The sequence below is a fragment of the Berghia stephanieae genome, chromosome 6 (assembly GCF_034508935.2).
Source record: "Berghia stephanieae isolate SIO BIC M18660-M18661 chromosome 6, UCSD_Bste_1.3, whole genome shotgun sequence".
Classification (NCBI taxonomy): domain Eukaryota; kingdom Metazoa; phylum Mollusca; class Gastropoda; order Nudibranchia; family Aeolidiidae; genus Berghia; species Berghia stephanieae.
Genome location: NC_088365.1, coordinates 25,408,454 through 25,426,058, shown reverse-complemented (window position 1 = coordinate 25,426,058; position 17,605 = coordinate 25,408,454). Strand labels below are relative to the sequence as shown.

General features: G+C 39.4%; 1 protein-coding gene across 2 annotated transcripts in view; it reads right to left on the bottom strand.

Annotated features, from left to right (window-relative positions):
* LOC144974753 (uncharacterized) overlaps positions 1-17,605 on the bottom strand; it is a 137,514-nt gene continuing 119,909 nt past the window's right edge. For both annotated transcript variants that reach the window (XM_078917983.1, XM_078917982.1), the window contains 2 exons: positions 13,501-13,864; positions 1-2,264 (listed from right to left, as the gene is read on the bottom strand). In XM_078917983.1, coding sequence (XP_078774109.1) covers positions 1,888-2,264; positions 13,501-13,864 — 741 coding nt within the window. In that variant the 3' untranslated portion in view covers positions 1-1,887. The remainder of the gene's footprint in view (positions 2,265-13,500; positions 13,865-17,605) is intronic.

Sequence of the window (17,605 nt, the reverse complement as noted above, 5' to 3'; positions counted from 1 at the left end):
TTTATTTATTTATGTATTTATTTATTCATATCTCTGCAGCTGTTTGATGCAGTCTTTGGCAAGGCGTGTGGAATTACAATATCAATTAATTAATGATGTATAATGTGTATAATGAATTAATTTAATTCAACCATTGACGATTATGGTGTGATTTGGTGACGTCTATTATTAAATAGTTAATTTATTTATAATGATCTTTTTGCATACACTTTGGCTGTATATTGTCATGTTTTTTGGATAGACGGGTAGTTGGTAGATGGATGGATAAGGTACTCAATATGATTGATACTGTGATGTATAATATTATGGTAAATGGTTGGAGCCTTGTTGTTGACATGGTGAGAAGCGGACACAGAGAGGTGAATGGAAAGGTAGGGAAGGTATGAATGATAATACTGACAGTAGCTTTACACGTATTGACAATAATATTGTGTTGCCTTTTGTTGTTTGTAGTCACGAAGATGGATGGATGGAAGGGGGGGGAGGGGGGATTCGAACTAAGAAGGAATTTGAAACCAGTAGAGAAGCAAAGGTAAATCAGGGTATTTAAATTATAAACTAAGACCATTTGTTTGCTTTAAATCGTCATAAGAGGGGAACGAAATTAGATGAATTTGCATAAATACATGTATTATTTGTAACAGGTTCTATCTTTTCAGAACCCTCGAAGTCAAAGACAAGATGAAGACAGCACAAGAAAAGATGGAAACAAATCTTAGATTGTTTAGTGTCTAAAAATAGATTTCGAGTCAAACCCTTTTATATTGACCTCAGCTTGACTGAGGTCACGTCACAATCCATCCCAAACTGTTTATAGTAATTAACTTTTTAAAATTTCGACACAAGTCTTTATGAGGCTGGAAGCTTAGCAAGCGACTACAGCTTGTCCAAAGCTGGAGGCTGGGTGAAGAACATCATCATTGCTACTATCGACAAGATGGAGAAATTTAAGAATATATTATTGTTTCTTCAAGTTTTTTCGTTTGAGATCACACGATTATGAATGAAGAAGGCTTCGGATATTCCATCCTGAGAATGCACGCGTAGTAGCACGAGATCGGGGCGTGGTCTCCATAAATAAAATGGCGTTGGGTATTCAATTCCAACAAAATGTTCCAACAACTTTTTTTTTTTCTCTGTCTTCTCTTTTTGGCCAATTTCCAGTTAGAGCCCAAATTTTAAGAATCCATGAAGATTTGACGTTCTTCGATATCGTCGTTATTGATCAATAAATAAATAAATTAATAAATAGATAAATACTTATAGTTGACATTGTTCATTCTTCGCTTCGGAACCGGTAAATGGCGTAGCTTATCAAAGCATCTACTTTTCACCCAGGAACCAAATTGTGGGTATCTTTTATCCAACACCGATCAGTCCCCCCGCCAATTGAATAATGCAGTCCTAGCAATAAATAAGGGAATAAATTAAATAAATAGCTGGTCTGTCAATAAATAAATAGGAAGGTAGAAAGATAGATGGCCGGATACAACGATAACCATAGCCTCTGTACAGATTGATTGAATGTAATGAGAATATAGCTTCAATGTCTGCGCGATACGAACCAAGCGGATGAAGCAAATGCGCATGCGTTGTTTTGTTGTAGAATGGCTAAAATGGCTGCCTTTCCAGCGGCGTCACGTAGAATGCCGTCTGAATTTGCATTTGCATTTGATCAGATCAGAATGAATGGATGGATGGAGTCAATATGCGTTGCCTTTTTCTTTTCTTCCCGCCACTGTTTAATTCTGACGATGTGATTGGCTGGCTGAGCACCTCGGCCACTCATCTGAAGCTGTTTCGGTATCGCAGGCCAGGTTTGGGAATAATTTATTATTTTAAAATCCTAATTGTATCTATTAATAAATTAAATTCGACGCCGAAGCATCAAATGCTTTCCTGACTACTCAGTAAGGACACGTCTACGACTTTTCCTCCGATGGTTGTTGTGGACCTTTTGCGTCCGTCGGGCCCGATGTGGACGGGGGGTTGAACTTTGACCATCCAGGGATGCTGAAGGATTTGATCCAGCGTTGGTCTCTGGCTTGGATCGATGGAAAGGCACTTTCGGATCAAGTCCTTGCAGGCGGTGGTGAGATTTACTTTGTAGTTCAGCTGAGCGGCTTTGATTTGCTCGTCCTGTTCGAATGGGATATCTCCATTGACGAGATCGAAGAGTAAGATGCCCAAAGACCACACTGTAGCCTGGCGACCGTTGTACTGTCTGTTAACGATCCATTCTGGTGGACTGTACACGCGGGTACCTGGGAATAAAAGAAAAAAAATCATGTATTGAATTGTACTTTGTTGTCAAAGGATCCAAAGGTCTGTTGTTAAACAGTACAAAATAAAAAAAAAATATAAAAAAAACTATGACCAGATTGAAATTTCTTACTCGGAACGTATATAATGGGGAGTTAATCTCAGACAATCCTACACAAACACACAAATTAAACCGCAGATATTAAACGGGAGACCACAGCACCTATCCAACATCTGGATTAAAATTAAAATTGGCAGCATAGACATTTCAAGACATAAAACAAACAAACAAACAAACAAAAAATTTAGCCACAGATTTTACATCCCAGCCTGGACTCATCAATAATGAAGGGAAGTCTTGATGTAGAATTTAATGGCATGTGTTCGTGCCAATCAGACCAAGACCGTGCATGACTCACTCGCTCACTCACCCAGCATCACCGCTCACGCTACAGACAGACAACAACACAAACCAATCTGGGTTAACGAGTCCAACTGACTATTTTCTTCTAAGTAGGTCAACGGCGTATTTATATATATATATACGAAACAAAAACAAAACAACAACCAAAAATAGAACAAACAAAATAACAACGAACGACACTACTACACACATTGTGCCAGCGACGATGCCCGCCCCCCATACACAATGTTACACACCACAAAAAGCAAATAAAAACCATCTGCCATCCGTCCCACCCCCACCACGCGTGCAGCCATTATTTATAATTTTAATAACAGCAGCTTCCACTACCGACTAATCGGATACAAGAAAACTACAATATGAGGACACGGAAATGATTGGACCACTGATACCAACGTGTTGTTGTTGGCTTTTATACATTAAATTTCAAACAAACACAAAATTGGAGAGTAGCCCGGGTTTTGTTTTGTATTTTTCCTTTTAGATTAGGCGTGCTCCTTTCTGCCAAGAGACTTTGGCTGACTCGGTGTGAGAAACAGAGACCGCATTTATCAAACACTTACGCGTACACACGCGCGCGCGCACATACACACGCACACGACGCCAAAAGCAAGCTTGCTACGTAATCCGCCGTGATATCATTTCCAATGAGATCGATAGGGAATAGACAGGATGCACGACACCAACCCAGACGCCACCAGACACAGAGGAAAACAAAAATAAGAACACAAAAAAACAACCCAGCATACGGTACAGGTCCAGCAACTTGCGGGCGCGCCTCTATCCCTATTCATTTTATAACATAATTTTCCATTCATGTGATAAACAACAATGTAATAGTTAGTATTTGTGTATTTATGTTGGTAGTAGAGAAAAAAAAAAGAAAAATCCGCCGCGCAAACAACAGTATTCAACTATCTAGATAGAAGCGTCAATAACAGATGTGCTAATAATTAAAACAAAAACTGCTGGTAATACACAAACAACGCGCAGGCAATCAAAATCCACGCTTCATAGAATCCAGTCAGTAGACACCATGTGTTATGTTGGAAGACAACGACAGAAATGCCGTAATCTGGAGAGAAAAAAAAAAGCCATATTTTAAAATTTGGCCAGAAAACTCGTTCTTCAAATATTGATCGATTTAAATGACTCCTCATCTTGGAAAAAAACTCTCAAACCTGGGACTTCGCCGAAGTCCCGGGTTTGAGAGTTTTTGCAAGATGAGAGTCATCTAAATCGATTGATATTTGAAGGACGAGTTTCCTGGCCAAATTTTTTAATATGGTTTTTTTTCCATAGTACGGCAATTGAACTTGCACCAAAGACGACCCCGACAACGGCACGTATCATTGGCAGGTCAAATCACCGAACGAAATCGTGGGTCTGTATTAACATTGTTGTTGTGGACAATATTTTGCGCAAGTCTGAGAATTGTATTTCCTCCCATAACTACAAAGAGCCCATGACAATTTCGGACAACCATACAAGCAAACAAGTATCTACACGACGACCAGAAAATACAAAGATGTAAAATGAGTTCAACGTGCCAACTATTTTTAATTTTAAATGTTATTTCTCAGCTATTATTTTTTATTTACATAGTCTACATTACCAGCATGTTAAGAGCCAACAGAATAGTAAAATCAGATGGATTGGATTTTTAAAATTATTTTGTACCCCCGGCAATCAGACGTGTCTAGACAAACGTGGCTACCAGACTTCCGGTATTTTTTTCTTCTTTTCATTATTCCAAGTCTGTCCCAAAAATGGAAGGGACAGACGATACCAAATCCCAATAGAATCGACCCAGACAATATCTTCCATTTTGTCTGAATTTCTTATAACATTGTTTTTTGTTTTTTGTTTTTTTTTTGTTTTGTTTGTTTTGTTTTTTTTTTTTTACATTGTCTGATTGTGCCAAGTCTTGATTACAAGATTGCTAGGATTCTAGACGTACTATTTTATTTTATTTCTTTTTATTATATATTATTGTTTTTTTGTTGGTGTTTTTTTTTTTTTTGCTTGCGACTTTCGCGAGAAATCGCCAATACATGATTTTCATTACTAAAAACAAAATGGCACGATTATTGCTGACAATAAAAATTCTGCAACTTCAGTCAGAAATTCTTATCTTGATTTCTATTCTACCTGTCTACACGGTCTTCGTGACATGTTTTATTGCATAAGATATAATAGCAAATTGCTTTCCTCTCTCTCAAGCCAAATTATCCTACAAAGATAGTGAAAGTAGAAAAAAAAATGTGTGTGTGGTGAGGAGGGGGGGGGGGGGGGCTTAATACGGCCACTGTCAATGTGACCCAGGCAGTCCTGACTCCCAACGGTAAAACAGAAAGGTAAAATCAGGTATATAGATAGAATGCGCTTGGCCAAGGAGTTCACAACATTGCCATCCGGAAGTATAACAGACCAACACACAAACTCTGTGTAACCATTAACTTTTATAGTCTGGTTAATACAGTTTAGTGAGAACAACTCACAAACACGGATGGCAAAAACAATAACAAAGACCTGAGTGACGTCATCTGCATACTATCTATAGGTTGAAGTAAACTAAACCACACCCAACCACCAAAAGTCACCCGTTGATGACCTTGTGATGTGTAGGCCATGAGCGTGTTGTGTCATGGCGGTGGACGAAACACCCATCATCATCAGCGTCATCTATCACAGCCAAACTAACTACCACGTGGTTTTGAGAACAGACCTGGATTTCCCCAGTGAAGTCCAGGCTATATTATAAAAGAGGACGACATTGAAATTTGACCGATGACGTCACTCATCGCTCGTATTTGTTCTTCCCAAGCGTTACCCATCCTCACCCCCCCCCCCCCCCCCCCCCTTCCCATTTACCCTCCTAACCTTTCCCCTCAACCAGGAAAACTAATACCTACATCAGGCATGCAATATATCTAATGATGACCATTTTCTGCACTACCTTCGTCGTATAAATTATCCCTTCCCAGTTCTCCCCCCTCCCTCATCCAAAAATATCCTCGATCAAAATATATATAAAAAGAAAGAAAGAAAAAAAAAAAAAAAACTCGCCGCCATTATCATTGTCGGTCTTGTCTGCTGTCTGCGAATGCCAATGTGGGTCAATGGAAACACACACACAAAGAGTTAACACAAACACACTACACTCTTCTACCGTCTACTCTTCTTCCCGAGCCCAGTGCCAAGGTCGCCGAGCGGAGCCACAAATATTTCAAGTTATGCAACTATCGGAGAGGGGCGAATCGGGACGACGGCGATACGAGCGCGACCTGGCGAGCGAATAGCGGAGTTGGATTCACCACGCACGGCACACACACCAAAGTTCATCGTCGGGGTGAATGTGTAAAGATTAATATTTCAATACCTATCATCATCATTTTTGAAAGTAAAAAAGAAGACGAAAGTAAGACAGAATAGAAAATAAAGATAAACACAAAGCAGATGTTAAGGTAACAGTACAGTGAAACTCGTACTGCCGATTTCACGAGAACCGAATATCAAAATTATGACATCATTCTTAACGTGAGAAACCAAAACCACCAATGTTGATCATTGAACCAAATCACTTGAATACGGGACCAGGGGTTGTCGGATGTACGAAATGAGCCCATTCTCACTGAATTCCACATAAATAGAGTTTTCAGGTGGGGGCGACACAGGCAAAGGCTGGTAAAAAAATAAGTTTGTTTTGGCACGAAGTTTGAAATCCTATCTTCGCCATGACCGACCTAAAGCATGCCCTCCATCTGTAAACCAAAGAACCCTTCATGAAGTGAAAACTAATGGAAAAAAATAGTAAGAGTAAATAAAAACCCAAATGAATGGGACGCCGCTATTTGGGAAATTGAAAAATGCCGAGTCGATTACGGAAACTGAATATGATACATTATCTATTGTCACTTTGATAATTGAATAGAAGGGAAGCAATGTGAATATTATTATTATTATTATTATTATTATTATTATTATTATTATTACTTAGTATGTTCATTGTTCAGTTACAATGACGTCTCTCTTCAGATTTGAATTTATCTTCATCATCGACAAAATCGTCCAGCGAATAAAGAAATCAAAAAAAGTAATGTGATGTAAACCACTCAACTGGAACACGCGACTTATCTTGAAAAAATAACTAACAACCTATACTAAAAAAAAAAGGGGGGGGGGGGGAATAAAGCTATAAATATCCGAAAATTTATGTCATTGTGCTAGAGGAGAAGAAAACGAATGGTGAAAATGAGGTCATAAACCGAACGAATAAAACATTTTTTTTAAAGCATAGAAGTTTCTTTATGTTTTTGCTATACCCCATTTGTATTGGAGTGATTTTCGGGGAAACAAAGAGAAAAGTCATCAACACTTCCGATACTTTACTTCTCTCGCCTTCTTTTTCTATTTAAAAACTAGAACTTGGCAGAATAACAATATTGGAGCGTGCCCTGCCGTGCCTACTGCCCGAGATGACAGATTCCCGGATTGTTCGCGGCTCAAGAAAATCAGTTGATGAGAAGATGAATATAATAATATGGGATCGGAAAGAGGCAGTAGTAAAGAAGAGTGGAGGAGGAGAAGTAAGGGGGGGGGGGGGGGGGGGGGGGGGGGATGCTTGAGATGATGAAAAGAAAGAAACCAGGTCACTCATAGACAGTAATCTAATGACGCCGCCAACTTCATCCCCGAGGAAATTTGTTGTCAAAGGGAAGTCACTACAGCAGGGCAATTCTCTTCCCCCCCCCCCCCCCCCCCCCCCCCCCCCCCCTCATTTCTCCCATTCCAAGAAAAGAAAGAAAAAAGACAGGAGCGCACCCACAAACACATTCAGTTCCGTTCAAAACAACTAAATAACAAAGACATAAACAAAGCATAAAAGATAAAGTATTCCTATTGTTATTCAAGAGGTAGTACACAAAAACACCCGGCTCCGATTACACAACAACGTACTAATTTACATAGTCACGTGACTGTACTTTTACTACATCGTAAAACGATAGGATTAGTTAGGATTGGGATTTACGACCAAAACAAAAAAAATCGTAGCAGTAACAAAACAAAGCAACAGTTCACGAGTACTACGCATATTTTAATATAATCAATATCATTAAAGGAAACCCCAGCCCGCCCTTCCATTATAAAAACAAAATTTACACGCATGCGCACCAGAACTACTACTGCTGCTACTGTCATTACTACAACTACTTCACTACGTAGTACTACAAGCTATCACACCACCATCATCTCACCCTCTTTCCCTTATCTTCATCTTATTTTCATCTCACGTGGTGCTGACCCCAAAACCGCGCGCTTACCACGGGGTAAATGACCTCTACTGTATTTTCGAGAGCAGGCGGGCAACGCCCTTTCTCCATGCCTCCATGCCTGGTCCACTCTCACCCAATTCATTTATTCGCACACTCGCTCACTCCCATGCTACTAATGACAATACTTCCGAGTCACTCTTACTTCTACTACTACAACAAATCCATCCATCGTTACTATAACATCATCATATATAGCAACCTCGCTGCTGTACGTGTTGATACTGCGATGGCTACTGTGGTAGTACAGATAGTATGAGTATGAAGTTGACGTCACTCAGGTCTTTGATTTTTTGTTGTGCTGTCCGCATTTACGAGTAATTCTCACCTAACTGTATTACCTAACTATATTAATCAGACTTTAAACGTTCAAGGTAACACACAGTTTTGTGTGTTCGTCCGTTATACTTCCGGATGGCAATGTTGTGAGTTTCTTAGCCAAGCGCATACTGTCTATAGGAGTGAGGAGCTCTATGTGGTCTGGTCAGCCAATGATGAAGTACGTATATGATGGACAACACCCTCTCTAAGTGAACATTGTTGTTGGTTGAACGTTATACTATAAATGATAACATATTCCTATTTGACTCCTCTGAGCCCCTTCTCTCCCCCCCCCCCCCCCCCCTTTTCCATCGCCTCATTAAAGGAGACGCAACAACCACAACCATCAATCTTTTTTTTTTACTGCTGTTACTTTCTCGTACGAGCTATCTAAATGCCGCAATAAGTAAAGGCAATTATTGATAAAACTGCAACGTGGAGCCATCGATCCCAAGATGCAACAAACGTGACGTCATAGAGAATCTGCCAATAGAAAATTTAAAATATGCTAACAATGCTCCTAATACGCGATCCCATCAAGAAATGGCGTCATATCGAATACAATGCTGTGTCGTCAGAAAATTCAAACCACATTTCCTGTAAAATGACGTAGTCGGATAGCTTTATTCGACCTTTCCATCTTCAAGAAAGGTAGAAGTTGAAAACGAATGTACTGCACGCATGCATGGCACGAGCCACGGGTACTCCAAAAATAGTACTACCCTACTCAACTTCACCTGAGCACATAACCGCCACTCTCTACCACCCCCCCCCCCCCCCCCCCCCCTGGTCCAAACAATAACAAATGCTCGTTATTTCACAGAGTATATACGAAGAAAGCACCTTTGTAAACGTTTTACTACCGCCAACATTGTTCTTTTTCGTCCCCCCCCCCCCCCCCCCTATTATTCTTCTGTTACATTATTGTGTTTCTCACTATATAAACTACAACATACACCCTTCCCCCAACCTCCCTTTTCCTTCCAGCCGTTAGCTACCTGGTAAAAGTTTTCGACACTTTCGAAGACGCGTGTATTGTATTTCACATTGTTCCCCCACCACCCAGTTTTATTGGCCTGTAGTCACTACCTTCTCGTAAAGTACACCATACAACATAAACAATAAGAACAAGAATTGTTACAACAAAGCAATTGCTAAGCGTGTGTCTGTCTAAAGGTGATTAACCCAGGATGTTCCCAAAAAATCAACAACAAAAAACAAAAACGTACGTCTTTGTCTTCACACTGCATTGTGCGGATCGACTAAAACAATAGAACAGAATAGAATTGCGCCATAAATACCTTTTGTATCAATACAGATATACAGAGCTGTCCTGCCTACTTGAAATTTTACAAAATCGTAGTTTTAACTTTCCAATGGAAAAAAGATACAAAGTCAGTTTTAATAGCACCCCCCCCCCCCTCCCCATTCTCTGACTCATTTAAATCATTATAAAAGCAGAGAGACAACCTCTGCGATGGGTGGAAGAGACAACTGAGGAGTGAACGGCTACGCCAGGTAAATCATATCTTTAAAACATGAAAAGATTCAATGTTTATAAAAATAATTCTCCCCCCCCCCCCCCCCCCCCCCCCGTGCCGCAAAAAATAAAAAACAACAAAACACTTTCCGAACTTCCTATTCAGACAGCGAGAGTAAAGTACATTTTGCGTGCTGAATCGTTGAGTCATCTCATCGGTTATAAATGGAAAACGTAATAAAAAGAACGACAAAACGAAAAAAAAAAACCAAAACAAACGAACTCTTTACTGCATGCCGCACAGGTAGGAATGGAGAGAGAGCGGCGCGCATTAATCTAGGTTTAGTCTGCCCTCTTTAAAGCTGGGTTTTCCCCCCAAACAATATAAATAAAAAGAGAAAAAAATTCATTTCACAAGACGACTGGTTCGTGTCTCAATGTACGATATGTGAAAAAGACGTGCACGGGAACGTAACAGCAGTGCAGTGCAGTGTGGTACGAGGAACAGCCGTTAGAGCGAGCGTTGTGAGTAACTTTTCAAACTGTCAATGCACACCAAAGCTGGTGTGAAATCAACGCGTTTCCACACAATAGCAAGCGACGTGCCAAGAAAGGCAAAACAGCTGATATTTAAATTCGACATAGAAATATTTAATTTAAACAATAAATACGAGTTGAAAAATCGGATTATAACTCAAGATACTTCGATGCTTTAGACGTAACACGGTAAACGTAAAACGCTCTAAAACAAAGAAAAATTCAACATAATCCTGATCACCGCTTTCCTTTCGTTTCGTCCATAACAAAATATATAATTTCCCCGTCATCCAATAATGCGCATGCGTACTTAATACAAAATTGCTTTTCTTTCAAAGGATAGTCAGTTAAGGTCGCCATCAGTAATAAAAATCAGCTTGAAAATTATTTGCTCACGCTAATTAATATCAAGTTTTTGGTCAAATTAAGACATTTTCTTGAAAATGCCAACACTTTAATCTATATCAATAATATCAAACGCTTCGTACTGTACATTATGATAAACTTTATATCCAGGAAATAATTAATATCTAAAAACAGATTAAAGACCTAATCTCCTTTCACCCTCCTGCATCATACGAGAACTCATTAAAAATGAAGAAAAAACAAGATAATTTTCTACACGAAAAATCACTAAAGTACAAGACGATAAAAATCTCTTCGTCGACAAAAAATAACAAGATTGTTGTGATGTCGTCTTAATATCACCATTAGATAGAAATAATTATATACACAAGTAGTTCTATTAAAAAAGACCTACACAGAACAACTAACCGCAGCATGGCAATCTATAGGCGAAAAAAATTATAACTAAATAAAGCTAATTCAAAAACAAATATTCAACATTAGTAGCATAATTAATTTATTCCTAGCTTACAACGAGCAACTGCAACATGATAATAATATGATGGTAATAATAACCCAAGGGGAGAAAAAAAAAAAACAACTCAGCTGCAGCTCTGTGCCATTTTCCATAATTACATTTTAAGAAAAACAAACCGCAGCTATTATGTGAATTCATCGGCAAATATGGCATTTATTATCTTTTAAAAATACGGCCTGGGTGCATATCAACATCAATTCGGTATCGATCCGTTGACTCGTGGGTTAAAAGTACGGGTAATTTGCCTACGTAGAAAAGAAAATCGCTTAGACTTTGTGTGTATGTGTGTTGCTAGCTGTGACGCATTAGCTAGTCTAGTATTAAACGCAAGGTTTTCCGCAGTTAAAACAAATATTGTGTACAATCGAATAGGCACCACCCTTAATTATAATCGATTTCTCTTCAAATGTCTAAAAATATACCACGAGCAGTTAAATTATTTAACAAGTCTTGCATATCATTATTATTATCATTATAATTATTATTATTGTTGTTGTTGTTCATGATGTTTTGTCATTATTACTTAGCATCGTATCTATCCACCGCTCCGACGACGACCGTCACCACCCGCCAAAACAACAAACAATCTCTACCAGTTTAACTACCATTTGTCTAATCCGAAATCCCGGATTTAACTAATCGTCCGTAAAATTCACACCGCGACGGTGTTTTTGCTTGTGATGTGCGTAAGCGCTAGGAGCGGACCTTGCCAAATCATATTATTATGCATAACTAAGTCGAGAAGAGTACAACTTGTGTAATCTGTATATTTTGCGACTGTTAGAGGGAAGCGAATAAAAAACAACCAACTATCTCTCGTTAAACGTTATATATTTTTTGTATCACATAGAAATTATATATTATATATACATTTATCTAATAACTTTTTTTTTTTTTTTTTTGCTAAGCTGGTAGTCAATCTCTAGTTGCATAAAACTAGAATCTAATAATAGAACTGAAAGCACGAAACGCAAGATCCGATGATGCCTCAACCTCAGTCGACCTCAGCTGTTATGCAAGAGTTAGTATCTCGTCAACACACACACACATGGTCCATACCAACTAGAAAACGTCATCACCATGACTGACCATCACTTCCCCCCCCCCCCCCCACACACACACACACCCACACCCCAGCGTCCTTTTCACCCCTTTCAAACGCTGTTACTGTAACTCTGATGTTACCCCATCATTCCAAGCAACGAGAACGGCAAACGACCCCCATCGGACATTCGTACATCCAGATGGAAGAAACACAGAGGTCAAGTTCTGACGCCAAACTAAGGTAGCAACAACTCCCCCCCCCCCCCCCCCCCCACACACACACACACACTGGCTACTCTTGTCTACTGATTGACCGGGTCAAAAAAAAAAAAAAAAAGTGGAAGCGAACTTCTCACGAGACCAAGCGAACTTGACTTAACTATTCGTTTACATAAAGTAGGTACATACGAATATAGTACAAATACACACACACACACAAACACATACAAAGAATTGGACGAATGGCCAAAACAGTTGAGAGAGAGAGAGAGAGAGAGAGAGAGAGAGAGAGAGAGAGAGAGAGATAGAGCTGCAGACCACTGGAAATCTCAGGTGATCTCCCTTAGAGCAGTTATCCACTCGCTTCTCCCAGTAGCCAGTATTGGAAAATTAACCCTTCCGAAAACTATTGTTTCCAAACAAAGAAATAAAAAATTTAACCCAGAATTAATCTACTAAAACGTTCTTCGATATGACTGCTACCAGGATTCCAGTAAACAATATCGCTGATTCATGTACTAAATTTGGAGTTTTTCAAGAAATATTCTTATCATGGTATGCATATCAATATAAAAATACAGTCTTAATTTTAATAAAAATCATTCAACTGCTTTAACTAATTCCATTTTTCTTTAAAAATCGAAGTAATAGAACTTGGGAATAGAAGGAGAGTGAGTTAATTTGTTAACTGTCATTCCTGGATAATTGTGGAAGAATCTATTACTACAGAACACAACGGTGAGTCAGGTAGATTGAGGTGCGGCTGCATGCCCGTGAGTAATTCTGCCCAAGGTTACAATAACATAGGTAACATTTATCAAAATACACAAAGTGAAGAAGATGGGATATATACATATTACTGTATTATTATAACTAATGATACAAAGATGGGAAGACAAGTGGTGCGTCGTGAGGATGGGATAGAGAGAGAGAGAGAGAGAGAGAGAGAGAGAGAGAGAGAGTGTGTGTGTGTGTGTGCGTGCGTGTGAGTACTCACCATCAAAGTCTTCATAATCGGCTTCCCTGAGGAACGTCCCCGATCCGAAGTCAATCAATTTGAGCTGCCTCGTTTTTAAATCCACTAACACATTTTCGTCTTTGATGTCTCGATGTAACACACCGCATTTTTCAATACTTTTAACTGTTTGTACGATTTGAGTGAAGAATGCTCGGGCTTCATGTTCGCTAAGTGCACCACGCTCCGTGATATAGTCGAATAGGTCTTTTACGTGCTCGTGTCTTTCCATGACTATGATGAAACTGTCGGAACGTTCAAACGTGTCGATGAGCTGGATTACACCTGGGACGTGCTGGACACAGTGGAGAAGTTGGAGCTCTACAGGGATGTGCAAACCGTCAGGCTGAAAAAAATAATAATTCAAAATTATTTTCAAAAACATACAAAATATATCATGCATGCCGATAAACAACCTTCCTTTTCATCTTACCCAACCAACTGCAAACTCGTCTAAAAAAAATAACTTCGTCATACCCCCCCCCCCCCCCTATCTTTACACTATATAAAAATTATGAATGGACAATCCTAAATCCTAGAATTCCCCGGATATCAAAGCATTCCTTTGTTTGTGACGAAACAACTTGAAAGCCCGCTAACACCACACAACACCTGCCATTCAAGTTTATCTGTAAACAAGTACACGCCACAACAAAGCAAGACAACTCTAAAGGAGTGGTGGGAGGTGGGGTGGAGGGGAGAGCTGAAAACACCCCAGCAAGCGAGGGTTATACTTTGCGTGCGTTGCAACTGCAAGATGGAGAACCTCCATTACGAATGTTGTCATATTATTTAATATTTGGTATATACTATCTATCGAGAACCGGAGACCAATCAGGGACAATGACTAAATTACATAAAAATCCGACCCTTGAGAAGTCAGGTGCTCGGGGCGTGGTAAACAAACAACAACAGCAATAACACAATTCCCGACCAGAGTCCAAACTGCAGAGTTTTGAACGAGTCCATAAGTCCAACAACTACTACTACTGGATCACTAACCATCCATGCTACGTATTTCCATCCCCTTTACCTAATTTATCACTCTAAAAATACACACCAAGTCACGAGAAGACCCGTGACCACCCAACCAACCGGAGTATAGCTACCCGATACGTACCACTTAGGTACCACCATCACCAAATCAAGATAACACGACCCGGTATTCAATACAAAGCACAACAAAGCACCAAACATGAACGCCGATGACAATACAGTTCGCGGCGGTGTACGATGACACAAAATACGGGAGGACGCACGCACGCGACTGATAACAAAGCCATAATAATTTATCTCCTATCATGAGACTGATACAAAAGGTGTAAAGATATATAACAATAATATTCATCATAACAATAACACTATCATAATATCCACTCCGCGCTTCCCTGTACCATCCATTTAATCAATGGAGAAAGATACAGAATGCCTACTCTCTTGACCCAGATATCCATTGAAAATGGGCCTAATTATTATATATTTAAACAGGCAAAGGGATCACAGATCATTTTTCATCTGTTATCAAACTGATACCGATATCAAACGTTACATATTGAGATAGATGATAATAAACCGTCCCATTTATCTTTGGACTTAAAATAAATAAATAAATGATGACAATAAGAATGCGATTCGATTCAGTCAAGTGCGAACAAACTGGCTGGCAAAAAATTAATAAACAAGGATCATTAAAAATAGCTGCTTATTGCGATTATGTGTGAGAACCTATCATCACCCCGTGTGACGTAAATCGCAATCATATTTATAATATCAATGTTGAAAGGAAAAAAGTAAATACAAGAATCCCGCTCAAAAGTTTAAGAAGAAGAGGAAGAAGAAGAAGAAGTGCACAAAACTGGGCTAAAATCCGGTGTGCATCGGTAGGGGTCACGACTTGAAGTACTTCTCCTCAGTAACTGGCACTACCATCACCGAGTTGTCGTGAGTAGTCGATTGAAGGGTGAGTCGTTGAAGACACCGAGAAGCACGCGAGTGGATTTCAAGTACTAACCTCTCAGAAACAAACAGTCGTGATAGTAGTAATATTACGTTCTACTTGTAGAAGTTTACTACGATTTGCACTAAAACACTACATAGAAAATAAGAGCTAAATAAAACACTCGACGCCGAATAAAAAGAAAGAAAGAAAAAAACAAGCTGAGATATGAAGCTAGAGAGTCTTCAATAATATTGACAAAGTATGTGAACCGCCCTTTTAAGATTTAGATCCTATCATATATATTTTCATCCGTATTTGCGTGACGCAAATCGCAATGAGCGAGTCCTTCAAAAATGCTTTTATACTATCTATACTATAAAAAAGCTTTTATACTGTCTATAAGTTATTATGATAAAGTTAAAACAATGAAAAGGATAGAATAATTGCATAACAACTCGAGTCAATATTTATATGAGTCAAACTAAAATAAGTGGTTGTGGATTTACAATTAAAGTCTGTTTTTTTTTTTTTGTTTTGTTAATAACCCATGCTAAAATAATGTTATCTCGTCTACCCACCACGATGGGATAGGAGGGAGACATTGCATGTGTGTGCGAAAATATGTGAACCTGCTGTTATAAAAGAAGGGGAGGGGGGGGGGGAAGAGAGAGAGAGAGAGAGAGAGAGAGAGAGAGAGAGAGAGAGAGAGAGAGAGAGAGAAGAATACGGAGAAGGGTGAGTGAATTTCAGAGTCATTCCGCCGCAAGCAAGGGCAGACGGATGTGGAACACACCACGATGGGCCGTGGGAACTGGTGTAAGTCAACGAATGTTCTCACACGATCACACGGGCAGTCGGTGGTTGCCGCCATGACGACGATCGAGAAAGGCGATGGTAGTCGTAGAAATAATGAATGCTGTGTTTGTTGGGCCAGATACGCCGGACGGGTTTAATGTTTTAAACGTAATAATAATAATAACAATAACAATAATAATAATAATAATAATAATAATATAAAAAATAATAATAACAATAATAATAATAATAATAATAATAATAATAATAATAATAATAATAATAATAATAATAATACACCCTCTCCCATCACCTCGCCAAGGAATAGAAATAGAAACAGGACAACAGGATCGGGGAAAAATGAAAACCAGGAAATATTATCTGGAAAAGAATAAGGAGATGGTGGGGGAGAGGCAATATAGAGATAGGGGACAGGGGGGGGGGGGGGGGTATTCATGGCAGCCCTGCCCTGCCTTGCCTATCGAATTGCGGGGGGAAAATGATAAAATCCCAAAGGAGGACGCAAAACGGGTGGAGAGAAAATTCGCTAGAAGACAAATCAGTCGGGCAAACGAGGCCAGAAATCGATAATGTCTGGAAGCGGATGAGATCCATCCCAAAATAAAGCCAGTCTCTCCCACGACTGAAATAGCTCTCGTGTTTACTTGCTTTCAAGTTTGGGGCAATAGGGCGCTTTGGACGTATTGATGGCGACGTACGTACGCTCTGCCGGGCAGACTGACTGACAGACAGACAAGACGAACAGAACGAACGATGACAGTATTGGTTGGCTACGCTGCCCCGGTGACGAGGACCAAAACGGAAACAGGGAAAATAAAAAAGGAAGGCAAGACTTTATATATTTATTTTTTTTATATCGGAAACAGAGAGTCTGGTTTGGCTTGGACTTTTTCCTTCTATCCACAAATTAACCAACGAGATGTTATTTCGTAATCTTAAACAAAAAAAAAAAAAAATTAAAGGAGGCAGAAAAATGTATCAGGCAGGGCGGAAATAAAATAGTCAAATCCAGAAATCAATTTTCCTCCCACTCTCTATTTCTCCTACTTCCGGCGTGGGTGTTACGAAGACGGTCGGTCCGGTCCAGACGTGAATAGAATTGTTTGGTACAAAAAGGTTGTTGGGATTGAAATGAGAAATAAGTCGTGATTTAAAATAAAATAAATATCCCTCGACTAAATGGGTGTCTTAGTGTGATTTTCTACTACTTGGAAAGAGAGAGAAAGAGAAAGAAAGAGAGAGAGAGAGAGAGAGAGAGAGAGAGAGAGAGAGAGAGATGTGGATGTCCACATCCGCCAGTGGGCAATGACCACAATTGACGTTCGTGGGGTC